The sequence below is a fragment of the Passer montanus genome, unplaced genomic scaffold (genome assembly GCF_014805655.1).
Source record: "Passer montanus isolate IOZ18808 unplaced genomic scaffold, ASM1480565v1 scaffold90, whole genome shotgun sequence".
Lineage (NCBI taxonomy): Eukaryota > Metazoa > Chordata > Aves > Passeriformes > Passeridae > Passer > Passer montanus.
Window position 1 is genome coordinate 1,403,399 of NW_024374368.1, and position 27,497 is coordinate 1,430,895.

Below are 27,497 nucleotides of genomic sequence, written 5' to 3' on the forward strand. Positions count from 1 at the left end.
TGCATCAGACAGTGAAGAATCTTTTGTTTGGTTTTTAAAAAAATGTTAACATTAGAATGATTTTTTGGATCTTGAATGAAAATGACAAATACTGTAATGTGAGAAGGCTGTCTTCTGAAAGAACCAACCTGCATCTGAGCTGATTAGGCCTGTTAATTTAAAAATGTTAGTAGCTGAGTTAGTAATGAAAATAACGGATGACTGAAGCCTTAAATAAACTTAATGTTTCCTTTCTCCTTAATTCCTAACCAGTTCTTGATTTCTAATCAGTTAAGAAAGGATGAGTGGGCTGCAGCTGTTAGAATCTTTGGAACATGATGAAAACTGTTCTTTGGAGCATGATGAAAACAGAATCAGTTCAACTAGTTTGCTCTGTTCAGTAAAGCCTTTTTCAATATAAACTATGACAGAAAACTTTATGTATTGTTGGTTAAAACCTATGTTTATTTTTTAAAGTTTAAATGTTTTTTAAAAACTTTCCTATGTTTTAGTGTGTTTTTCTAAATTATATTTGACATGCACTTCAGTGTTTCGTTTACAACATACTGAAAATGTGGAGCTGTAGTCATTGCTTAGGTGTAAATGCACCTAAATGTACCTTATTGGCAAGAATATAAAATATATTGCTGTTATAGAAATATTAATATTAATTCTACAGGATCAGAGCAGAACATCAGGGGACTGTTGTTGTGGGTTGCAGTCATGCGGTTATAGCCCCTCAGCCAACCCCAAGCCTAACTTTGTTTAGTCTCCATCAGCTATTGAGATCTCCCTCACAATGCAATAATTTCTCCCAGGCACCATGGTAATTTTTTCCTTAAGAGGAGAGATGCAAAACTAAGTGTAGTGAATTCTTTCTTCTCTGTTATCAGAAGACTGACAAACGTGTTTGCCAAATGCAGTTAGCAGCTTAGTAGCTAGCAAAGCCAGAAACTCAGGTTTGGGCAGGTGGTATTACTTGCAGATAAACCAGCACATGAAGTCTGAGGAGATTATGCAATGAAATGTCTACTTGAGGATTCTGACACGATTTTTTTTAAATTTTTATTTTTATTTTTTTTTTGCTTTGCACATCCTTGATGTAAAGTTAAAAAAAGCACAAAACTCATCCAACCAACCAAATAAAAACCAACCCCCACCCCAGCATTTTAGATCTACATAGGTTAAACATTGGAAGGAAAGAAACAATGATAATTTCCACAGTATGATGGGGTCACAGTAACACCTTCATTTGTTCATTCACTTCCAGTGTATTGTGATGGAGGCAGTTTACTTGGGCCCAGTTAGGAGGATTTGTGGATTATAAAATTTAGTTTTTACTAAACAAACCCTCACAAAATAGGCAAGTGGCTTAAAAAAAATTCCTGCAAAGAGACCACAGATTGAAGATAATACTAGTAATATGAATAATAAGAACATGGCAGAGCTGATGCTGCTTCTACTCCTAGCGTGAGTTCTTGGTCAGATGCATGATGAGATAAAACCATCAGCAGTTACGTGTGATGAGAAGTCAGCCAAAACAATTTGGTTTCTCAAGAATGGTATTTCAAATACGGATGTACATCCGCTATTGGAAATGATGAATGTTGTTTCTTGAGGTATCAGCTGATGATAGTATGAAGCCATCACAATTAGCAAGGCATTTAAAAGTAAGCACCTAAAACATGAAGACAGGCATCTACAGGTTTTTTTTCAGCAATGTTGAAGTTGTGATGTACTCAATTCAAGACTTTACAAGATTTCACTAAACTTAGTGATAGATCATTAGAAGCCTCTTTTGAGATTTCTCAGTAGCAGAAGACACAGGTACTGTTGGGGAAGCATTTCATCTTCCTGTGGTACTATAAATGTCTGAAATAATACATGGTAAACAATGTGACAAACTAAAACACATTCTTTTGTCAGCAGATACTGTTGGAAGATGTCTGGAAAACATTGCCAAAGTTCTGACGGAACAAATATCAGAAAAAATTACACAGTGGGAGAGGCTTGCTCTACAGACACTTGGATGAAAGTATAGGTGTTTGTGGTGTGGCTCGATTTATGATAATTGCTAGATTCTGTGTTCATAATGAAATTCACAAAGAACTAAGTCATTAGGAAAGGATGTACCAGACATTCTTAAGCATAAATTCTAAACAGTATCTTCTTAAATAACCTAATTTTTTTAAATGGAAAAACTGTACTAAAGTAACTACAGATGGAGTGGCTGATTTGACCAAAGTAAAAAAGGTTCCTGTCTAAGGTTACAAGTTGAGCACAACTTGCAGAATTCATTCACTGCATGGTGCATAGGCAAGCAACAAGGAAGTTGGAGCCATAAGTGCACAAAGTGCTGTAGGATGTCATTATTGTGGTTCATTGTATGAAAACAAAACCTTTAAATAGTAGAGTATCTAACATAATCTGTAATGACACTGGGTGTGACCAGGAAGATCTTGTGTACTATGCAGAGGATCACTAGTTATCATGGCAAAGTGCTTAGAAGAGTTGTAAAACTTGAAGATTAATTACATGTTTTATCTCACAAAAAAACAAGTGTTACGAATTTCCTGACCTGTTTGGTGATAACAGTCAGCAGTATGCTGACTATCAGTTATTAAAAAAAAAATAAAGACACTTAAGACACCCTCACTTGAAGGTCAAGATGGTATTTTAACAAGTAAGAAGCCTATTGCTTTTTGAAATAAACTGATGCTATGGAAAAAGCATTTTGAAAATGGATGTTTTGAAATGTTTCCTTGTGTGATTTTTGTTGCCAGAAAAGATGTGTCATCTGTAAAACCTTCCACATTTGAGCACTTAAACTTGGAAGCAGAATTCCTTATCTGCTTAAAAGTCCTCCCAGTTAAATGTTTCAGAAGCTGAAAATTTGATAGAAGTATAAAAATGTGCCTTCCATTGGTTTACAATAACAAGTGATTGATATCAGGGAAGATGAAAATTTATAGTCATATTTCAAGAAAAAGCTTTGCATAATTAGTGGATGGAGATGCAAAATGAGTGTCATGATTTAGAAAGTGTAGCCAGTGATGTACTTTGATTTGGATGTACATATCTCTGTAAATTGTGTTTTCTAGCTATGACAGCCAATAAACTGAATTTAAAACTAGGCCTTCAAATCACTGTATTACGAAGTGCTAAGTCAGCATTTTAAAAAGTGCTGAAGCGTATTCAATCACATGGCTCTCACAAAAGCAACACAACTTTTTTTTTTTTTTTTTTTAGAAAAAAAAAAAAGATTTTTTTACCATTAAAAATACTTAAAAATACTGGTTATTTAATTTTCATTTCATCCTTTAAAATTTCTGGTTTTATATGTTGTAGTATATATGGAACGTATTAGTAAAGTGGTACATATATTTAATTTATAAACACATGTATTGGGGGTATGTACTCAAAATTCTCGTACTTATAGAAGTGCATGATCAAAAAGGTTTGGTGACAGCTCTTCCAATATTGTTATTGAAACTAGTTGTGTTCACAGAAGCAAATATGTGGAAGTTCACCCAGATCAGGGAAAGTCTATTTTGCATGTATAGTTCTTTTCTTGTGAAAAGTAGTTGTCTGATAGAAGCAGAATGTTTTATTTCTAGATGTGAGTCAGGTGTAGTAGTTCAGGAGGACAGGAGTGATGCTGTGTGCATGGGTATGTGCTGGGATGGCCCAGCTGGGATCTGACACACTCAGTTTTAGTGGCTGAGTTGTGAGGTGGGGTGTCCTTGTAAAGTGCTTCCTGTCTCAGTAGATGAGGGAAGTGATTTGTGGGTGGACAGCAGTGGGGCAGGAAGCTGGTGGCAAATGTAGCATAGAATGCAAACGTTTGAATCGCTCTCCTTACTGGTCGAGTGTATTGTTCTGGTGACAGCTTGGTTTTCAAGCATGTAAATATTTCAAATGTTTTGTTCATTGAAGTTGTTGGTCCTCAGTTTATCTTAAATCAGACCATAAGTATGTCTTCAAGAGAGAGAATTATTGATATATCACAGCTGAATTTCTGTTCTTGCCTTACACAGTTGTTCTAAGCTATGTAAATATATATGTTACTGAAGTGTCTTGGCAACCTTAGAGGTGTAACGTGGGACAAATTTCCAAAGTGATTGCTTTATTTAGCTGCTGTTATGAAATAACGTGTTCTGCTGTACCTAAATAATATTTGGTAACTTCTTGATTAGTTGAACATTTTATTTAATAGCTGTAGCTGACATGCAGAGATAAGTACTTTTTAATAAGTTATCTGTTTGCTTTTTTTAGGCTGAAGCCTAAACCTCTGACATGGCCACAGCCTCACCAAGATCTGATACAAGTCACAACTGTAATGGAAGATTACAGATGCAAGTAACAGGCAAGTAGTGATTTGTATCATGAGATTTTTTACAGGAAGACATATGTATTCTACAAAGGCAATCCTGAAAGTGAGTGTTAAATTAGCTAGTTAATATCTTAATTAATTATATGAATGTTACAGTTAATAATGTGACTATAATATATGTAGATGATTTGGGGCTAAATAGAGATTATACAGTGAGTTGCATGATAGGGTTTGATAAATCTTCAAAATAATAAAAAAAGGTATTCTGTACAACAGTATAGACAATTGCAAGAAATTTTGCTTGGGAACAAGTGGTTAATGATGTGTTTTCTGAAAAGGGAACACATATTTCTGAAATTCTATGGTAAACATTGGTGGTTGTAGTGAACCCCAAGCTGAAAATGGGTACAATGTTTTAGTGAAGGTGGAGAACTGGAGGAGATCACAAAATTTGTGATCTAGCCCTTCAGAAGATTCAGTCTTTCATTACATATCAGGTAAGCCACAGGTTAGACTTAACAGAAGTATGGAATAATTTAGGTTGGAAGGGACCTTTGGCGATTTCCTAGTCCACTCTTCTGGCAAAGGCAGGGCTACCTTTGAAGTTGGATCAGGTTGCTCTTTATATCGTCCAGCTGAATTTTCAGTATTTCAAAGCCTGTAGATTACCACCTTTCCTTGTGATAAGCCATGTCACTTTGAATGTTTTTCCATGTATCCTTTTGCATTTTGCTGTGTTGTCTCTTTTTTCCTTTTTCTCTGCTAGTTGTCATAGTTTGAGGTGGAAGTAAGCCATCCCAATATCCATAGAAATTTCTGGAAAACAGTCCTGGAAATTTCTGATTGTGCTGGGGACACTTTTTCAATAGATGTTGAACAGGCCAAGTAGATTATGCATTTTGCTCCTGATGGACAAGAACTTGTCAAAGATGTGACAATTGTTGTCAGTCTTAGCTACTCTCTCTGAGGGATGGCAGAAGAGAACTGTGGCTTCCTGGTAGTCTGAAGATAAGCAAAGTGCATCTAAGTAAACAAATTTGATAGCTAGTGTTACAGCAGTTAAAAATGAAAATGATAACCAGCACATAGGTAAGATACTGTACATAAATACACCTACCATAAATATATATATATGTGTGTGTGTGTGTATTTATGTGTATAAGTATTATCTTACCATTGATAACTAACTTGAGCTTTCCAGGGATTTTGAGAAATCTGGTGATGCTGAAGTAAAAATGGACGCATGCCTAGGAAAATATATAAGCTATCCTGAACAAAATTTGGGAAAAACATGAGTAATATACCATGTCTTAATAAAGGCTGCATCTAAAGAAAGAAGCATCTTGCTGGATGATCCAAAGATGGCCAGGTTATCTGAGAAAAAATATATTGTTGAAGAGTCCCCTGAGTGGATATTTTATGAAATTAGATAAGATAGGAGCCTCAAAAATTATTAACCTTATGTAAGGAGCACATTACTTAATGATGTGATGAATCATCAAAACTGGCAATGACTAATAGCAGAGATGGAGCCACCTGTAGATTGAATGCATATATATAACTGTAAACTAACTTATACAAATGACCCTTAATTTCGGATCTGTGTCTACAAAAATGGTAATTTTTTTATCCTGTGCTGAGCTCCTCCTTATGTAAATAGTCTTGTATTTTTCTGGTACTGTGACTTTTGACTCCAAGAAATCTGGGTCAGGGCTCAAATGGGAAGAAGTTTTTACAACATTTGTGATTAGTTTTGTGAAGGTTTAGTTCTCTAAACCTAGTCTTTATTGCAAGATCACAGGAATGAATGCCAGTGGCATTCCCAGTAGTGGGAGGCAGAAGAGTGTGGGACTGTAGTATTGCTGACCTACACTGCATATTTATGTGCAGTTTTGTTTATGCTGCTGTAGAAGCTATAATTATTTCAAGAACTATACTTAAAAAGCACTTTTATAAGGGCAGCAAGTATCTTAGACTCATTTTGCAAGCAAGGAATTTGTATGGAGTGGTGACTTGTTTGAGTTTGGACAGATACAACATGTTGTAGGCATGCTTTGACATCAGTATTTCTTCAAACATTCTTGGTGAGATCTTCTCATGTTAGCTCTTTTGGAAGTCTTGCTGCTGTTATTACTTATTCATAGTGTTTTTTTAGAAAAATCAAAAGATGATCATGGTCTCGTTTTGTGTTTGGGGACTCAAAATTACTAACAAAACATAGATAAAAGAGGGGAAATTAAGAGGAAGCTTGAATATTATTACTAAATACCTGTGTTTTAATAAATGTTGTATTTTCCTTTGGAAAACAAATTGTGGAGGAAAAGAGGAAGAAGTAGAAGTTGTCAAAGCTTAAAAATATATCATGATTACAGAAGAAATAATATTACTTGTGTGTGGAATTACAGTTTTTAGTTTTCTACAATCCAGCTTTCATTATCAGGGCTGCAGTTGCCTTTTATGACCCATGCTGCATTACTAAGACTGGGCGTTTCAAATGTGAGGAAGTTAAGTTTGTGCCTTCTATTTGAAACAAGTAAAAGTCCATGGCTAGTACCTTTAGAACCTTGGATGGTTTCATCCCACTAACTTTTAACTGACTAATGTATATGTCTCAAAATACTGCAATGCAGAAATATGTCTCCCTCTCAGTTTTACTAAACTTCTATGTTGGGTTAGCAAGTACCATAAAGGAAAGGAACAGGGAAGAATTATTTCCAAATGGCTGAAAATACTCAGCTTTGTTTTAGCTTGCGAGTGGAGGGAACAAGAGCCACACCGAAGCAAGGGAGGAGTTAGAAGGCAGAGCCAGCAGGTAAATATAGTTGAGAGTCCATTCTTGTGGTCTTTTCAAGACACCATCTGCCTTAAATAGAATTTAAAATCTTGGCACTTAGGCTGCTGTTGGTTTTCCTAGTGACTTTCTCAGCTGGGCATGGAAGAGGGAGAAGAGATTTATGTTCAGGAGCACAGAGGAACTGACCACTGATTTGTAGGTGAAAATAGTTTCTTTGGTCAGTGGTGTTTCTTAATTTTTGAATATTTACCTGAAACCTTTGAGTTCATCTGCAAAGCTGTTTATACAGGGGAAATTTAAGAGTAACTTTCTTAATTGTGACAAACTGATTTGTAAACCCACAAATTCAACCATGCAGGAATACAGGCAAAGAAATTAAGCTCTGTATACGGGCTATAGAGAGACATTTTGAAACAGGCATGAAATGCATCGCCTTTCGTAACAATATACAACTAAAAAATAAAGTCTGTCTGATACCCCCTCAGATGCATCATCAGATGTATCATACTTAGGCATTTTTCAGTTAAGGAAAGAATAGGGAGAACAATAAGAAAGTAACCTCCGTTATTTCCAGTGTTTATCCCTAAAATAATTGTGCTGTCTCTACAACCAGTCCTGGCAGTATGTGGGGAAAAGAGTATGTGACACATGGTGTCAACTATCTGACAAAGTAGCTTTTGAAAATAAAAGCTACTAATAAAATAAAATGGTAATTTTTTACATTGACTTCTTTCTGTTCGGCAGAAGTAGAGTAGGTGAGGAAAAACATTGCCTGGCAAATTATTTCATACAGTGTGTAGGCAGGACATTTTCTGTTTTTCAGCAACAGTATGCTGTTATAGATAAAGCAATGTATTTTATTAGTTTCTAGTGCCAAACTGAAACGGAAAAAGAATTGGTTTGGAACAACTTTCTACACGGAATTAACTGCAGATGGAGAAATTAAGAAAACAGCAAAATCAAGTAGTTCTTCAAATCCCAAATGGGATGAGCAGCTGACAGTGTAAGTAGATTTTTTGGTTGTTTGATACTATTTATTAGACAGACATTGCAGGCAAATATTTACTAAGCTTGGCTGCCTACATAGTTTGCTCTGGCTGTTGATGTCTAAATGCAGACGTAAGTTGGTATTTATCTCAAATGTCTCAAATGATTTTTTTTCTGAATCCTTACAATGTTTTGAGAATATTTCTTTCCTACAGAGTGTGTTACTTATATACAGTGGCACTACATGATATAGTCTTGATATTTGTTAGCACTTTGTTTAGCATACATTGCTAGAAAGACTTACTAATTGTAACCATGTAATTCTCAACTTTAGAAAGAAAAAAGTCTCAAGTGGATAAGTAATAGTTATGTAAGTTCACTTCTTCCTTTGAATTTCTCAGTGAAGTGAAGCGATATGCACAGAAAAACTGCAGAGTTAACTCACACCTTACCCTGATACTTGACCATTTTAATCTTCTTGTGGTTTAGTTGGTTTAACAATGCTAGGGGTGTAGATATACCTGAATAGGACTCCATGAAGAGCTGGCAGTCATGCGCTTGGCCAGAATGCTTTATTCACAAGCAAGATTGTATTGGTTCAGACTTGGGTCTGAGAGCAGCATAGCTCCCATCAAGTGGCGTTGAGCCTGGGCCAGTACATTTCACAGCATCTGGCATGTCTGTGTGCTGTAGCCCTCTTTGTTAGCAGTAGGAGCCATGCTAGATTCCAGTAAGTGCTGGAGAGAGGGGAGTGGTACATCTTTGGGGAACTCTTTGCTTGGGAACACTTACTTACTCCAGACCTGGTCAGAAGCAAGTAGGTATTCCTGTGCCTCACATCTTGCTATTTCAGGTTTAGTGAACTTATTAGTCCTTTGCAGTGTTGCAAAAGAGAATAACGTAGTCTTGGACCTGAGGATGATTTCCAGGATCAAGAACTAAAACAACTACAGAACTATCAGTATATTCACAGGGACCTGAGTTTCTCTTGAGGAGGCAGGTTTGATTTGTCAAAATTTGGTGATTTGATAGAAAGGAGGTAAATTGCAACTCATAGTAATGGCAGACTCATTTCATAATGAGTATTGCTTACTTAGGATCCTACCCTTATATTTATTTTTAAGGTACTGGCACCCTCTGGCTATTGGAATGATGTTTGAGGTTAAGTGACCTCTCTGGCTTACCAAATTCTCCTCACTTCTATGGGTCAGCAATATATTGGTGTGTGTAGTTGTTGGGGATTTTTTCCTTTACTTTCTTGAGCTGCTCTATTACTAAGATCTCCCTTAGAAGGCAGCCTCTTTAAAATGCAAAATATATTTGCTTGTGTTTCAGCAGAAATGATCCACCTTGTCCAACATGTTCAAGTGACTGTAGAGTTAGTCCTGTTGTTTTTATTATTATTCTCACCATTGCTGATACAACTTTCTGTATATATTAGGTCAATGCTGATGGATATGTGACCTTTGACTTTTTGCAATGCAGTTCTTCTACTCCTGTTTTTCACAGCCAGGACCACCTTTGCAGTACTAGACCCTGTATTACAAAACTTACTCTCCAGGACCTAGCATAGCTTGAGCAGGGGAGAGGTCAATGCCAAAGCTTGTCATAATATTACTGCAATTGGGTCCTTTAACTTCTGTTTCCCTCCAGTTTTTACTTTGGCTTCATCATTTGAATTTTCCCCTCTGATTTCTATGAGTATGCCTTATGGTTTTATACATATTTGTGGATTCACAAAAAATGTTTATCAATGCTTCCATGGCAGGCTGATACCTGCTGAGTGTGCTCTTGCTTGAAAATAGATGCTTTGTTGCTTTTTTCCTTTTTGAAAAATATTTAGTATTTTTCTTTTCAGCGATAAATATACTTCCCACCTTATTCTCCACATTAAATAATGCAAGTTTTTAGCTAGAACTCTGGAGGAATAGGGGAAATAAGCCTTTCATAAATCAAGATTTGTTTTATAAATCTGAGATTTGAGCTGAGTGTAGGTTATTCTGATGCTTCTCAAATTACATAGGCTATCATAGTAATGTACTTTAAGTTTCATCCTGAGTGAGTTATCATAGTGTTTGCAGTTCTTAGTTAAAAATTTCCCCTTGCAATACAATACTGCACTTCATTAGTATCAAGAAATACAATGAGAAAGTGAATAAAGTTCAAATACTCCTAATAACAAGAATGAATTCTTGAAAATCTGTATATATATTTTTTAAATGTATTTTTTATGCAGGCATGTGACTCCACAGACTACGCTGGAATTTAGAGTGTGGAGCCACCACACTTTAAAAGCAGATGCTTTATTAGGAAGAGCCACTGTAGACTTGAGACAAGCTTTGGAAGCACACAATAGAAAATGTAAGTTATCATGAAAGATATTTTGAATAAAGTAAAATTATTATTACTAATCTATATATCAAACTGGCAACCAGACTACTAACTAGACATGTAATTACAACTGATTTTCAGTTGATATCTTTACTTGTCTCTTCTAGAGATGTCTGTGCTATTGAAAGCATTTTAAATGTAACAATGGGATATAATACTTTTGAAACAAGCAGTAGAGTATTAGTTGCTGAAAGTAAAAGCAGAAGTGATTAAATACAATGTTTTGTAGTAAAATATTAACCAATTCGATAAAGGATCTGTTTTAGATTTGGTAACAAAAAAAATAAATTAAGCTTTCAGAAAAGCTGTGTAATTTTTCATGTTTTCCGTCTCTGGAGTCACTAATAGAAATGCTGGATATTTGTCCCTCATAATTTAGCTGCCCAGAGAGCAATAGAAAACATTGATTAATGAAACAATTGTGATCTTTCTTTTAGTATATTAGAGATTGATTGTTCCATGTAACTTCTAATATTAAATATTTTAATAGAATATATCTGATTTGCTTTTCAAAATTTTTTTTCTTTAGTACAAGATGGTGAATCCACACTTTAAATTCCACTCCAGGTTGACAGTAGAATTCCAGCTAAACCAGTGTTAACCTTTCTCACAAGTTATATTTATATATAAACCTGAGGTGACTGTTTAGAATGCTGGGGGGGAAGGAGAGCCAAAAAGAAAAAAAAGCTAAGTTTTTCTGATTCTTACAGAAAATTGAAACAGTGGATTTTCTTTAACAGTATTATAATTTCATAATTAGGCAGAACATTTTCTTATGCATAATAAAACTGTATCAGAAGTAACTGGGTTATAATAATGTTAGTCGCAAAAAAGTATTTCTAAATACTTTCTACGAATTTCTAACAAAATTTATAACAAATTTCTGACAAAATATTTAACATTTTATTACTGTAGATCCAGGAGAGGTAGGATCTAGCAACTTGACAAATTCTTTTAGGGAATGGTTGACCGAGTTTGCTGTACATTGCACCAAAAGTAATTTATGTGCAATGTTTCTTATTTGGGCAAGTCAATAGTTAGACACTGACTGGATTATCTAAGAATTCACTGGTAGAATAATCTGATTGGTACCCTTCATCCATTGAGTTATACCTGTTCTAAAATGAAGCACTTGAAAGGTTCTTTGCTGATGAATATGGAACAGGAAGTCCTCTAAATGCAGAAACATTAGAATTAATTTGGTTACTTTTTCTGCTAAACACCACGACTATTAAATTGCTGCCCACACACCTCACAGTTCCCTTGCCAGCTCAATTAAGCTGCAGCCAACAGTTAGAACGACTGGTTTAGGAAGAAAACCTATGAAAAGAGCAGAAGTTAAACCAACCACCCTTTGCAAAAATTAAAAAATATGTTAGTTAAACGATTCAGAGCTAGGTTAGTTTCTTCTCGAGATAGTACTTTTTTCCAAAAGGCATATTGCTAAATCAGTAATACTGTAGATTTAAGAGCTTTGTGCTTGCTGAAGAGAGTTGAAGTCCCTTAAAATCCATTGTAGCACAGCGGTGTGTGTCTGCTGGTAACTGCTGCCCAACTGTGCTGTCACACCTGCTCTTTGAAGTAATAGCTGGGGGGTGTCTGGCAGTAGGTTATGGCAGCCTCCCCTGTTTTCATGTTTGTTGTTCACTTATGATTCAGGCTAAGAATGAAAAAAATCGAGAAGCTAGTTTAATACATAGAAGTGCCTAGTTTAAATTTAACTGGGAATGCTATCATATGGAGGGAAATATGATGGCATGTCTTTAAAAACTAATCTTTTAATCTGAGAGCACAAATATGAAAAGGTCTCAACCATTTTAACCTGATTAATGTGAACTCCTAGCGACTGTGTTTGGATTTATGACATGTAGCTTTAAATATTGTACTTGTAGCAGTTGATTTAGAGAGAATTGCATTGCATTCCCAGCATGTTTTACCTCTGGATTATATATGTCTCTCTACAAATGTGTATAGTGCTTGTCAGTCAGATTGAATTATTTTACTGCACCATCAGTTATCTCAAATTTTTTTCAGTGAAAATAATACCTGATTTAACTTTTGGTTACCTGAGGCATTCTCTCTTACTGTTTAATCTTTGGAGTTGCAATCTGTGAAAATGCTAGTAAGGATTCATTAAAAACAGTTGTAGAATTGAGGGAGGACTCTATGCAGTCTTTGCATTTACTTCTTCCTCAAAGAGATGTTTTTTTCAGTGGTCTTTTAGAATGTGTTTTGAAAGGTGCTATGACAAATTAATATAGGCTCTGGTTGTAAATTGAGGGGTTCCCAGTGACTTTTTAATATTTGGATGTGTGGTTCAGAAGTTGTTTGACTTTAGGCCATCACATATTATGTAAGTAGTGCATAATTTCCAAAGGGCTTAATGGAAATAGCAGACCTAGGAAATCATTAACAATAAAGTATTGAATCCACATGGATTCTTCAGCATACCTATAGAATATACTATGTAAACAGACAGTTCTTTTTTAAAATAAAGTGTGCATTTACACACAGCAGGTGTAAATATACATACAATACAGCTCCATAGTGATTTCTGCTTTGATTTGAATATCTCTGATGTTTAGTTTTATAGAACTAAACACATATATCACATTTGTGTGTTGAAGGTCTTTTAATATTATTTACAATTTAATTTTTCCTTTATCCCTTCTTTCCTTCTTGTTCCCTACTCACCCCGTTTTCCTCCATTTTAGTGGAGAAGGTGAAAGAACAACTGAAACTCTCTTTGGAAAACAAGAGTGGCATGGTGCAAACAGGTGAACTGACTGTTGTGCTAGATGGTTTGGTTGTTGAACAAGAATCTCTTACAAATCTCAGTTCATCAGCAACCAGTAAGTTAAAATACTTAAGTCAGATGATAATATTTAGATTAAGATTTCAAACAGATATAATAGAATATTTCTGTTGAATTTGTTTCTTACTGTTCAGTAGAAGTTCAGCAAAATGGCGAGGCTGTACATGAAAGCAGAGATGCTTCAGCAAGAAGTTCATCCAGGTTGGAATTTATTTTTGTGTTTTATGCAATATGAAGTGTATCAGCAAATCTATCAGTTGAAATGCTTGGGTTGTTTGTGTTTTGGTGGGTTTTTTGTTGTATTTTTTTAATGGTTTTGAAGATGAGATATTTTAGCTGTTGAGGTCTAAATTACGTTGCCACAGGTTTTAGAAACATTATTTGGATAATTACATAGTTTAGTTAAACTGATTTGGAAATCTATAAAAATGCTGCAGCAGAAATTAGGGGAGCAGTGGCTCAGTGTACTTTTGTGTACTTACTCAATCTATTTTCTTTTGCTGCTTAAGAACCATTTCTATTAATGTCTACCAGCCTTTTGCAATGTAGCACCTGAACGGAAGGAAGAGGAAAAAAAAAGCCTGAATTACTTCCTCCTCAGCCTTTTTAAGGTCATAATCAGGAACTTAAGAGACTTGTATTGAGTTACACAAGCAGTATTTGTAACGCTGTGGCCAAGGCCTGTTTCCTCCTGAAGTGGCAAGAAAAAAATATTCAGACCAATTAAGAGCCTAATTCTTGGTTTCTCTACCATTCTAACCCACTGAAGGACTGGTTGGAGAAAAGTAGGAATAGATTTTTTTTTTTGCCCCCTCATCTCTAGTAAGACAAATAGGTCAATTCAGATCAATTTAATGTTACTGGTCCGCTCTGTTACCTTGTGTGAACCCATTTCAGTTTAAGTTATTGTCACTAATGGAGTGAAAAACCATCCAGTTCATATGCATTTGAGTGACAGGGACACATTTGTCCTTGTATGCTTGACTTGATTATTTTTTTGAATTTGTGGATGTTTGTCTCTCTTCCCTAATGGGTGCTCAAGATGATGGAGAGAGAATAAAACAATGCTTCTGCTTTTTCCTTTTTTGTTAGAAAGATTTAGGACTGCTAAAAGTGATTTGAAACACATCTGCATACCATTTCAAAGCAGTAGTAACAATCATTTGTTTTCATTCAGCTATTGTTGCTGGAGATATCTCTCTTACTGGGATCCTGCTTTTGATGTTGATATTTTAATTTACTGCAGTTTTCCACACAACTATCCAGCTGTTTTGATTTACAGTTTTAAAATTAAGAGATGAATAAAAGATTTAAGGTAGCTTCTCTCCATGTCTTCTGAAGGTAAATTGAGTTTGTAGTCCAGAGCTGAAAAGAGATAATATTTCAATTCTCTGTTTTTACTGATTCTTTGGAGTTGGATAAGGTAGCATGGAAATGCTGCTTCTTCCCTTCTTACTCCACAAAGTTGGACTTCTAACTGTTCTCACATTTTTTGTGAGATAAAATAGTGAATAATTTCACTATTTAACCTCTACTCCTTGAGGTGCTAAGTAGTTGGCATTGAGTGTAATTTTTAAAATATGTGTCTCTGGTGGATGGCTTTAAGTATTCTGAAAGAGATTTAACTAAAAAACCAATGTACTACTGTAAATGAACAAAACTTTCCATTCACCCTTAAAAAACAAGCCCTTAAAATACATTTATTTCCACGTGACCTTGTAAACACAGAGCTGCCTGTGTGTATTTGACCTCACAGTGCCTGTGCATAGAGAAGCTCATCTGCCAATGAGCAGAGAGCTCATCCTGCCAATGCATAGAGAAGCTCATATTATTTTCCTTTTACTGAGGGAGAACTTCGTTGCTTTCTTATGTTATGAGTGTTTTTAGTGATATGACTGACAAAACCAGCTCTTCCTCTTGCTTAATGACAGAAAAAGCTTTTTTGCTCTTAGCTGCACTTTGGAAGGGTCCCTAAGGCCATTTTGGAAGATGCAGCAGGTGCATCAGTCTGTCCAATTCAATTCTAATATGTAATTAAAACTAAAAGAGAAAGTGAAAATGGAAAGTCTTACCTTTTAAAAGCATCTGAAATCCTCAAAACCAATTCTTGCCTTTTTCTTAACAGTCAAGTGTGAGACCAAAACAATTAACTAGGCTGCAAACACCATGCTATAAACAGTTGTGAATTTACCAGCATTTGTTTCTATGGCATGGTTTAGTGTAGCATTTAATTTAGTTGCATAACTGTTTAACATGTTGCTTATAGTAACCTAAAATCATCTTTTATTTTTACCAAGATCTGCTTGTGACATTTCTAATGGGATAGACAATCAAGTACCTTCCAGCTCTGTAATACAGAATACGTCCTGCGTAGAAGCTGTTAATGGAGACAGCACACCATCTCCTAATCATGTTGCAGCCAGACCCAAAAATACTCCAGTACCAAAACCACTCGAAGCTCAGCCTGTCAACAGCACTGGTAAGAGTGGGGGAGTTATGGGAACGTGTTCCATGAGGCTTTTTTGTCTAATTGTATCTCAAGCTACTTTCTCTATAAAGTTTTTGTTGGAATTCAAAAGTACTGAAAGGATGTGGCTTGAATTTATAACTTCGTGTGTCCACTTCTGTAAAATTTTTTGCAGTAGATCCATTCTTAAATATATTGAGTTTCACACTTTATCGTAAGTTCTTTTCTCTGATGAAGGAAGATTAAAGTGTCTTCCATTTTTCTGTCTCGGATGATGAAACCATATTACTGTTTGTCTGGAGGAAAAATCAGGTTTCTTTCAAAATTAATTTGAGTAACTATGGTTAAATTTTTCCTGACATTACATAAATTTGATTTAGGCAGAGAACTGCTGTGCTCTGAGCCAAGATCTCTTGCAGACTTTCTGTGCCTTCAATTTTTTTCAAAAATTCCATTTAAAAAGAGGTAGTGGCAAATACTGAATTTTGTTTTCCTCTTAAACACAAAACTTGATTCTGTCTACAGTTCACTTTTGGTTCACTGAAACTATTTTTTTGATTTGAAAAAAAGGTTTTTTGATTTTTGTTCCTCTGGCATCTAATAATGACTCTGCTTTGTAAGCCCTTTGTCTTTTCTCATCTGTTTGGGAGAGGTTACGGTGATAGCAGAGAGAAAAGAAAACCATAAATAGAAATAGGCAAGTTGTTACTAAGTGGTAGAATAGAGATTGTCAAACTCTCTGTAATAGACTGGAAAATGTTGGTATGGTTGGAAGATAACAGAAAGAATTATGAACTTTAGAAAGTAATAATTAAATTAAGCCTTCTCTGAAGCTTTTCGCTATTTGGAGAACTTTAATTTGATTCCTCTCTCTTTTCAGCTCAAGGCTAGAGGGCATATATATTATTGAGGCATTGCTCCCTTTTTCTTCAACAGCAGAGAGAGCCATTTGGAATCTGTATTAGGATAGGGTAATTGAAAAATAATTGATTTGTTCAAGTGGTAATATTGATGAAATCATCACTGACCTTGCACTGAGGCATTGATATAGGAGTAATCAACTACTCTGCCAGTGGATGAAGATGTTTTTAAGGCAAGGCATAAAACAGATCTCTGGCATTTTTTGATGACACTTTCTTTCCCGGCTGTTGTACTTTGGCAGGATTGGAATTTTATGTGATGTTGCCGGAATTGCTGTTTTAGGCATAATTGGTGAAGTAATCGTCTGATGTAATGCTTTATACATCTGTTTTGGAGATGAACTTACTAATAGAGCAGATGATTTGTTCATTATTTTGCTTCTAACTTTTTTATGCAATTCTATTCACACTTCAGTGTGGATGAGTTGAATTTTTAAAATGGAAGTTGAAATTTCAGTTGGCTTTTTTTTGGTGTAAATTAAAGTTTTGCTAGTATAAGCAGAAATTTGAGGAAACTTGATCAAAATTGTTCATAGTTTTCATGTCATGCTGAAACAATATAAAATCTTGTTATGTCTTAATGTAGTTAATTTATTTTGTGCCATCTGGAAGCAGTGTGTGTTACCCTGGAAAAGTTTTGTTCAAAAAGTAGTGTCTTTGTAGAACTTAAAAATGTGTTGCCTGTAAAATCATGCTTATGCATATTAAGAAAATTCATATGGTGCAGTGATAATTCTTTAAGGAAACTGACTTGCTAATTTAAATTCTGGTGACAGAATTAAACAAGTGAACTCTTTCAAATAGTGCAGCAATATTTTATAGGCAGTATGTGAGATTAAATTTTGCAAATTTGTATCAATAAGGTAAAGGGTATAGAATTAAATTAGTTTCAGTCCTTAGCAGGGTAAGATGATAATATACTGTAAGGTAAGAAAATTGGTTGAAGCATGTGTTGCATATTCTTAGTTCATAGAAAATTGCTGCAACTCTAAAACAGATACAAGCTACTAAGTATAAATAGAATTGTCACTGTATGATGTTAATTAGTGGTGCAGAAAATGAAAGTGCTGAATGATGTTGCACTGTTTTTTATAGGGCCTTGACTTTTAATGGGTATCCTACAGACTGCTGTAGCTGATGTCACTTGTCTGAGTTAGACAAGATCTTGATGTGCTGAGAGACTGTTCGGTTAAGCTCTGCAGATGATTGGTGTCTTGTTTGCAAGTGGGCTTGGGACTAATAAAGCCTTCTTAGCATCCTTAGTCTGCTAAATCCATGCCTGCTTTAAACCTTATATGAGATTGTGCTTGCTTCAGTTTGATGGCATTTTTATTGTTCTATAAAAGATAGAATTGATTTACTTTGTAATTCTAAACTGTGTTTGTGTTAGCCAATAATAGTTTTTATTCTATTTTTATATATTTTATTTATTTCTATTTTCTAATCTAATCTATTGGATTATATTTTTATCTATTTTATTTATTTCTTTATCCCCCTCTGTTGGAGGGGGATTTTTTTTCCAAGTTGCACAGGTGTAGAGTTAATTGTAGGGTTTGGTACCTCAGCTCTGAAAAAGAAAATAAATTATCTGTAGGAAATGCTTCATAGTTTTCCAAATCTCATAATCTTCTAATGCTTGTTTTCATGTCATACTGATCAAGATTCTTTTTTGAACTTGAATATAAGTTCAGAGTTTTACAAAAAGGCTGTACAGTTTTGTAGAAAGCAGATGGGTGCTTCTTGCTAATGTAGACTGAGGTACAACATTGAGTTGACCAAGACATGGAGAAACTGATAAATAATTTTATTTATATCTGTATATAAATATATCCCTATGTAACAGGTAAGTCCAGAGAATGGCTTTCAAACTGTAAGTTTTAACTGAAGGCAAGTGTGTTGTGACTTTTTGTCATCTTAGCCAACAGTGCTGCTTATGGCATACAGGTGCAACTTAAACACATTCCTTCCAAGTCTTTTACTCTGGAAGTTGGTTATTTGAAAAGTAAATCCCATCAGATTCTGACACACAAATGTTATTTCTCATTTCTCAGTTAATGGTGAGTCATCTGCCTCTGCACCTGAAGCTGGCAGTTCCTCTGTCTCTGAGGCTCCGACGGGTTCAGTCGAAGCTCCTGTGTCTTCAGCAGATTGCACTAATGATACAGCAGAACCTCAGTCAGCAACAGAAGCAGCTGGTTGTTCTGAAAGCCACACTTCTGCATTACCTGTTGTGTCTGCTGGACTAGAACCTGCAGCTGCAACAGAGTGTGCTCAGCCTAATGCTCGAAGCAGCACAGCAGCAGATGCGGCAAAGCCGAGGGAATCCTCCTCCACACCAAGTGCGTCTGCAGAACCCGTAAGACAGCAGCCTGGTACTGCCAGTACAGAACCTTTGCCACCCGGGTATGTTGTTTTGCTTTAATGCTATCGTTTTGTGTCATCTAAATGTGCATATAAAGAAACAGAAACTTAAATCTATGCAGGGATTGTCAAATGCAGGTCAGGTGGCTGAGATGGGGTTCTTTGATCTAAAATGGGATTTGTACTGCTGCTATAACTGGCTAGTCTTGTCCCAGAAAGTAACAACTGATAACTGATTTGCTGAGATGGTATTGTGATCTTAACAAGACAAACTCTTGGATGTAAGAGATGTGAAGTCTTTTCATTTGATATTTTCAAACTTATTTTGGCTGTAATTCATTATTCCTTTGTTTCTTAGAAGTAGGGACCAAAGCACAAAGAAGTGAAAATGACTAGACTAAAAATGCTTGTAGGTGCTTGCTCTGTAAGAATGAGTTCAATAATGTTATAGTTAAAAATAAGATGTGATGTGTATGTAGGTATGTTCTAAGAACAGCTGGAATATTTTAATTTTACTAGATTGTTAGAAATTGCCTTAGTAGTCTTATAGTAGTAGCAGGCCAGTAGCAGGCCTACATTTTCAGGAACTAATTAAGTGTTTATGTAAGAAAAACAAATATATATCAACTGTGGACAAACACTTCATCTTTTCATCTAGTATGTATCCTGGATTCCTCGACATTTATACATACTTTTATTGCATTGTGGTAGTTCTCAGCATTATGAAACTTCAGCTGTTGGCCTAGCTCCATCTTCAATGTAAGATTGTTTTGCAAAACAAAGTAATCCCCAGGGATATCAGATACAGAATTCACCAGGACAGGAAATAGAAACACAGAAAAAAAGAGCTAATAGCACAAACTTCATGTTTACTCTGAAAGATGCTGTTTGTTGGATATAGGGAACAGAGCTTCAAAATGAGAGTAAAGACTTATTTTTTGAGAGAGATGAACTTATGCAAAGAATGCATCTCTCTAAGCACTTTTGGAGTGAGCTTTTTTTAGCATCCAAGCAAAATTAATTGACTTTGTTCTGAACTTAAATATAATAGAAAAATGCTTGTGAATATTGATGTATGCTCATTATGTGCTAAATCCTTTAAAGTCTTTATGGTGATATCATTGAAATAGGAAGTAATTGATCTGTATTCTGGTGTGATTTGTTTTTGATGTTCGAGAATGGGTTTTGGGCCATGGTATTTTTATTCAATGCCAAGGTACTTTTTTGTCTCGGGAAAGTCCCAAGGAAGTATTTGCATCTTCACTTATGTGCAAGTCTCTTTGTCTTGAAGGTGGGAGCAAAGAAAGGATCCTCATGGTAGAACCTATTATGTTGATCACAACACACGAACTACAACATGGGAAAGACCACAGCCCTTACCTCCTGGGTAATGTAGACTTTTTGAATTAAATATTATAAACTTCCTGTATTTTTGTTTGTTTATATGTTACTGGAAACAAACAGCAGCTCATCAAAACTGTATTCTGTATCATATATTAAGAGATTCTAGCTTTCATTTAATTATATTAATTACAGCTATTGTTACACGAATGTTGATACTGGATATGTCACTGGTTTTGGTCACTTGTTCAAATACAGTTATTAAAATATTTTATTCTTCCTTTAAAACTTACGCATGAAATAATGCATATTTGATTGCCTTCATTTAAGTGGGAGCACTAAGTGTAATGCACTGGTTCCAAACCTCAGATTTCCCAGCAAAGTGTTCTCTGTGAAGTCTGCCAACATTACTTGCAGTCACAGGTAAAGTTAAGAATGAGGTGACAGAGAGCTCAGCAGGCAATTGCTTGAAGTCTGTGTATGCTCATTGTGGTTGTTCATGTACCAATTAAGTTGAGGTACTTTTGTGTCCTTTAGAAATTGAAATCATGCCTGTGACTCCAGTAGTTCATTTAAGTACCACCTAGGAATTTGGCATAAAGAGAAAATTGGTTAGTAACACTACCAAAAGAATGAACTGTTAACATCTGTGTTTCTTGAAAGCTGGGAAAGGAGAGTTGACGATCGTGGGAGAGTTTACTATGTGGACCACAACACCAGAACGACAACGTGGCAGCGACCAACGATGGAGTCAGTGAGGAACTTTGAGCAATGGCAATCGCAACGGAATCAACTGCAGGGAGCTATGCAACAGTTCAACCAACGATACCTCTATTCGGTAACGTATGCAACATTTGAAATCAGTACAGAGGTAGAGGTATGCTTTTTGCTATTGAACTTTAAAGAAAGGAATTTTGTAACTATTCAACCATATGTGTTAAAAGACGTTTAGCATCAGTAATTTAGATTCTGATTATTTTGAAAAAAGTTAAAAATCATCCTTTTATTGGATGAAAATCAGAAAGTGTTTTCAGGCAGAAATTACTCTCTTCTGAGTTTGTTTCCTTTGTATACTGCATTTTACATAACATTTTTAATGCCAGCAGTAATACATACAACTAAAACTATCCCTTAAATTGAAAAGGAATGTAAATGCTGTTAGGGGTAATTTTGAGCATTAAATAACCTTAAAAACTGATTAGATTATTAGAATTTCTTCACTAATACAAGTGGCAATTCTTTTACTTTGAAGGTTATACATTTAGCTCAGCTCCGGAATTTCCTACATGGTTTTCCATTTCTCTCACATGGTTGCTAACTTCTGCCTGAAGAAAATATGAGCAGCTTCATGGAGAATGTTTCTTGGGTCAGATTTTCCCATCTGTGACTGGATAAGTAGAGTAGTTGTTTCTTCAGAGTTAAGGATGATGGTGCTTGTGTGTCACTGCCACTGTAAACACTTTAAGAATTGTGCTTGGCTTCTTAAAAAAATGATCTGATCCCAGAAACTTTGTAAGCGATATGCAGAAAAGCTGGAATGTTTTAAAGCTGAAACCTTTGAAGTGCAAGTCTAAACCAGCTTCATTGGAATAGGACTCTCTGCACGTGCAGACCTAAGTTTAAATTTGATGGGCTTTATTCACGCACCCTTCTGAGTAAAGGATGCTGCAGTACTAAATTTAAAAATTCTCAACATCTCACTATGGAATTAGACATTATATCTTGTCACTAGCAATAGGAGAAACATGAATCACCACTGATTTTCAGAACTCCCAGAGCTGTGCATCAAATTCAATTTCTTTTATGCAATTACAGAAAAGTAGAATGGTCAAGGATAGAAGGAACCTCTTAAGGTTATTTGGTCCAATGTCCCTCCTCAGGAAAGGCCATCTAGAGCCAGCCATCCAGGACTGATTTCTTGTGCATATCTCCAAGGATGGAGACTCCACAAGTCCTCTGGGAAACCTGGGCCAGTGCTTGGTCACCCTCCCCATAAAAAGTGTTTCCTGATGTTTAGAGGGAAGCCCCTGTGTTTCAGTATGTGCCATTGCCTCTGGTCTTGCCACTGTGAACCAGTGAGAAAAGCCTGGCTCCATCCTTTTTGCACCCTCCTTCAGGTATTTAAACACTGGTAACTTCTAATCCAAATTCAAGAATCAGAGCTGAAGCACATTGAGCCAAAACCTCTTGCTTGGCCAACTTTGTGTACTTGTGTACTACTGTGATCAGTTACATAATACATCAGTTAGGGGTAATCAGTTACATAATACATCTGAGAAAACTCTCACTTTTCCAATGCCAAGATTTTTTTTTGCTAGATTTATCCTTCAGTGAACAATATATTTTAAAATTAAATTATGCAACTTCCTTCCTTAAAGGATAACCCTTACTGAAAACCACAGACCTGCTCCTTAAAATGTCTTATCTGACCTTAGAATCAATAGATGAGGATTTGTTAGTGAGACAGAATACACCAGAAGGAAGAGAAAAGAAAACTTGTCTGCTTGCATCTCTTTAGAATTCTGTTTTCTAACTATTGTACCTGTTGCACAGGTAGAACTCACAGTTTATTGAGGGGTAAAATTGAAATGTTATTGAAGAAAGAGTGGTGTTTTTATTTTTTACTTCAGTGTGCTTCTGTATACTTTTCTTCTAGAATAGTTAAGGTCAAACTATAGCTACCTTTTCATTCTTCGGTGACATACCAGGACTCTGCCTATATAGCAGTTTGAGTGAGACTGTATTTTATTTTTTTTTGGGAAAAAGTAGATGAATACTTCAGTTAGAGAATGTTTCAATTACCTTGAGTGGTCATAGCTAAACTATGTAAAGAACGAAAGTAATGGGATACAGTTATTTTAATGACTTTCATTTTTACCTGGATTAATTTATTGTAGTTGTTTTGGAAGTGAATCTGCCCGGTAAAGATCAGTGTGTTCTGTTAAATATACAGCTCTGTGTGGCCAGGAGCCACACACAAATCCTCAGACCCATTAAGAAGGTCGGAAATATCTGAACTGTGCCACCATTCAGTTCTTTGGCAGGCAGCTTTTTCCCTTCATGCACTATTCTTTTACAGTCACCACAGAGAAGTCTTTGGTTAGAGGATTATTGTGATTGTGTGGTCTCCTAAAGCAGAAAAGACTAACTGCATTTGCTGCTGAAATAATGGTAAAATCTCTGTTCACGTGTAGTAGCTGGTGACTGGAGCAGCTACACAGCTTGATATTGAATGTAGCTAATGCATTTCCTTCTGATCCTTGATCTATTTCTCCTTCAGAGAAAAAATATCATAGATTTGTTTTGCCTGAACTTGCTCCTGTAAACTCTCATTTGATATTTTTGTATTGCAAATGCTATACAAAGCAGTATTAGTTCCTAAGACACTCTTCGGAAAACACATCTTGGTTCCCCTATATCAAAATTCCCTTCTTCACACACTAAAAGTTAGTGCCCACAAATTTCTAGGGGTGGATGCTTCTAGTTGTAAGTCAGAGCATGGATCCTATAGTCTGTGGGATTTCTGCCTTTTATATTTATATTTTCCATGCTTATATTCTGCCTTTATATTTATATTTTCCATGCTTTGTATTTTTGTGCAAGATATGTGTACATTATGAGCTTAGCATGTGTTTACATAATAATGTAATCTCGTTTTTTTCCTCTTCTAACCTTACTGTATGTTGATATAATTTTATCCATCCACATAAGAATGCAGCTGCATTTAAAAAAAATGACAGTGTTTGAAAATAGTCAAACATCCAGGGAAATTATTGTGTATTGAGGAAGTAAAACCCCCTATGTTGGCAGTAGTGACTGTGCTTGGAAATGTTTATTATGGTAAAACGTGTTCCTAAGCAAGAACTTAGTGCTTATCTGCTGATCCATGCTTCCTCAAAACTTGTATGAACTGCACCTCTTTGTATGAACACTCAAGTTTGCTGTAGGAAGGGAAAGGGAGGGTACATTGCATTGAAAACAAGTGTGGAAAGCGTATCTTATATAATCTAAGTTTCTTTGCAAAACCAGATTAAAAATGGCATGATGGGGTTTTTTTGCAGAATGAATAGTCTTCAGAACTAGTGGTAATCTTAGAACACACTGAGAAAATAATATGAATAATATTTGGCCTAACTGAAAGTCCTCTTGTTTTTAAATAGGCTTCGATGTTGTCAGCAGAAAATGATCCACTTGGGCCTTTACCACCAGGCTGGGGTAAGTTAATTAGCTGTGGATTTCAGGAAGTGGCAGTTACAGAAATTTGGAATGCAGTTGTTGTATAATGGATTTTTTTCTTTTTTTTCCCTTAGAAAGAAGAGTGGATTCAAATGATAGGGTGTATTTTGTAAATCATAACACAAAGACAACACAGTGGGAGGACCCTCGAACTCAAGGGTAGGTGTGTATAATGACTGTGCAGATACAAAAGATCTTGCTTAATTCTTTTATATCATGATATGGGGGAAAAAGCACTGCTTGCAATTTCTTTTGCAGTTTACAAAATGAGGACCCTCTTCCAGAGGGCTGGGAAATCAGATATACCAGGGAAGGTGTCAGATACTTTGTTGATCACAATACGAGAACCACCACCTTCAATGATCCTCGTACTGGGAAATCTTCTGTGTAAGTGAGAAATTAAATATATTTTTAATGTTTTAACTTTTTATAATTAAATATTGAAGTTTTCTCATACTATAAAATGATCTACACTTTTAACTGGAATTGCACACTAAAGTATGAACAAGTTTTTATATTATAAGTTTAATATATTTTAAAATTTTATTTGTGACTTTTATCTATGACACATTTTGCTGTACTGCTCTGATGTTCAGGAGTCTTTATATACTTTTGAAATACCAAGATTGTGATAATTTTATAAATAGGGAGGGGCAATGAGGTTAATGTGAATAAAGAAATAATGTAACTAATAGTTGCATTTTTAAAGTAACAGCAAATGGTCATTAAGAGTATTGCTTATAATGATAAACACTCTACCAACAGTAATGTCTAAACCAAGTTGTTCTAAATACTTCTGAAAAAGTTTACATGCAAATCTTCTTTTAAATCTTTTGATTAGAAGCATTGACCCAAACTAGAGTAGCTTTCTTAATGTCTTTTATATGGGGTAGGATTTACTTCTGTCAACATAGTGATGACTTATGATTCAACAAGCCTGTAGAATGTTGCACTAGAATGTCCTTCATAGTTCCAGAAGCAGCTGAATTTATAAAGACTGACTTAGCAGTCTCTTTCAGGGAAGATGGTAAATTAGACGTCTCTCCTTTATGTCACTTGTAGTTTTTACACATTTCATAGGGATTTGATACCATCTTGATCTTTTGTCTTTCTGTCAAATTTGGTAAATTGACTTGCAAAAAAAAAAAAAAAAAAGGGGCAAGGGATGGTGCAAAGGAAGACTGGCATTCCAAACCACCAGCTGCAGTTGATCATATCTTACAATAACAATTTTTGTGTATTTTTGAGATCTTCATGCTGTTGTTTAACATTGAATTGATGTCTGCATGCTTAATGTATCGCAAATATGTTTCCTTACAGAAATAAAGGGCCACAGATTGCTTATGAGCGTAGCTTTAGGTGGAAACTTGCTCATTTCCGTTACTTGTGTCAGGTACTGATTTATTTATTTATTGAAACTATATGAGTTTTTACAAATGTATGTGCTACCTTTTAATGTTATTGCCTTATGATTACAGTCCAATGCACTGCCAAGTCACGTGAAAATCAATGTATCCAGACAGACTTTGTTTGAGGATTCCTTCCAGCAAGTAAGCCTGCAAAAATTGTTGTGTTTGTTTGTCAAGACAAAGCAGAAGAACAAAAATGGCCCTAGCTAGTTCAGACTAATGGTCCTTCGGGCACAGTAATCTTCCTCTGGTATTAGCTAGTGGGGGTTTCTTCGGGAAGACTGTAAGAAAAGAAGTATTGTATATAATACTTTTACCATGTGATCTTTCATTTTCCAGCTATATGCAATTGAAATGCTTCTTGAGCTTGAAGTGGTTTCTGAGTATTTTAATAATCTTCAAGGGATTTCTCTTCTATGATCTTGTCTGTGCTCTCCTTGTGAACTTTTTGCATCTTCAGCCTCCTGTGGTGGAGTTCCATAGCTTAACCTACTGTGGCATCAGCCACATTGGATTTGCTTTTCTGATGTTTAAATACCTTACAATACGTTGTTTTCTCCAGTTAAAACTGCTTGGTCCTTCAAAGATTAAATGTGTAATTGAAGCGTACAGTCCTTGAGCTCTCACAGTCTGTAGCGAATGAATGATGAAAAATCTTGCTGCTGTCACCACAGACCTCTAGGCAGGGATTCTCTATAAGTAAAAAGTATATTATAAATGAAAGTATATTGAACTTAGTCTGAATTAAATTACTTATTTTAAGTGATTTCCCTAAAACCAAAAATCATATATATCAGATGAAGTGCCTTTTCACCTGTTTTCCTTAAATAATGACTCCCTTAGGAAAAATGTAAGAACAGGGTACCCATACAGCATTACTTTCCAGATATTCCTTCCACTTGCAAACAGTCTGCTGCTTGAGGATTTTAAGTCCAAGTTGGTATTTTTGTGTGTAGTTCATTGATTGCTTGTTCCATGAGATGGTCTACTTGCTTTTCAGATTTATGTAACATTTGACATATATACAATTTATGTATCAACATTAATTAAAGCTGAATGAGTGATGTGGTAACGATGCATACTTTATAACATTAATTTATTTATTAATAGATTATGGCACTAAAGCCCTATGATTTGAGGAGAAGATTATATGTTATATTTAGAGGAGAAGAAGGATTGGATTATGGTGGCTTGGCAAGGTAAAATAAATTTTCTTAAGTTGTTTTTATTTTTGTAATAGCACTCTAGCCTTGATTTCTCTTGCAGTCTGACCCTAGGCACCTTTTTAGGCCCCCTAAATGTATTAAGGAGGTGGAACTGGCAGCACTGGCTATTGTCACAGGTTATAACTTCACATTGGTAAAACTATGGTCTCAGTTTTTCAGTTCTTTGACAAAGAGTGATATTTAAATTGGAATGAAATATTTGCTCTGAGTTATTTCATAAACTTTCTATCAGAAAGTC

At 35.4% G+C, this 27,497-nt stretch overlaps 1 protein-coding gene across 3 annotated transcripts in view; it reads left to right on the forward strand.

Annotated features, from left to right (window-relative positions):
- The window catches only part of WWP1 (WW domain containing E3 ubiquitin protein ligase 1), a 59,445-nt gene that overhangs the window by 18,905 nt on the left and 13,043 nt on the right, over positions 1–27,497 (forward strand). The window contains exons 2-16 of one of the 3 annotated variants that reach the window (XM_039695611.1): positions 4,255–4,345; positions 7,971–8,109; positions 10,330–10,454; positions 13,199–13,336; positions 13,437–13,500; positions 15,597–15,778; positions 18,738–19,089; positions 20,339–20,434; positions 21,052–21,226; positions 24,549–24,603; positions 24,699–24,783; positions 24,883–25,011; positions 25,945–26,017; positions 26,103–26,174; positions 27,144–27,232. In XM_039695611.1, coding sequence (XP_039551545.1) covers positions 4,276–4,345; positions 7,971–8,109; positions 10,330–10,454; positions 13,199–13,336; positions 13,437–13,500; positions 15,597–15,778; positions 18,738–19,089; positions 20,339–20,434; positions 21,052–21,226; positions 24,549–24,603; positions 24,699–24,783; positions 24,883–25,011; positions 25,945–26,017; positions 26,103–26,174; positions 27,144–27,232 — 1,844 coding nt within the window. In that variant the 5' untranslated portion in view covers positions 4,255–4,275. Of the gene's footprint in view, positions 1–4,254; positions 4,346–7,970; positions 8,110–10,329; positions 10,455–13,198; positions 13,337–13,433; positions 13,501–15,596; positions 15,779–18,737; positions 19,090–20,338; positions 20,435–21,051; positions 21,227–24,548; positions 24,604–24,698; positions 24,784–24,882; positions 25,012–25,944; positions 26,018–26,102; positions 26,175–27,143; positions 27,233–27,497 lie in introns of all 3 variants that reach the window. The other 2 variants (XM_039695610.1, XM_039695612.1) reach the window with 2 other exon arrangements.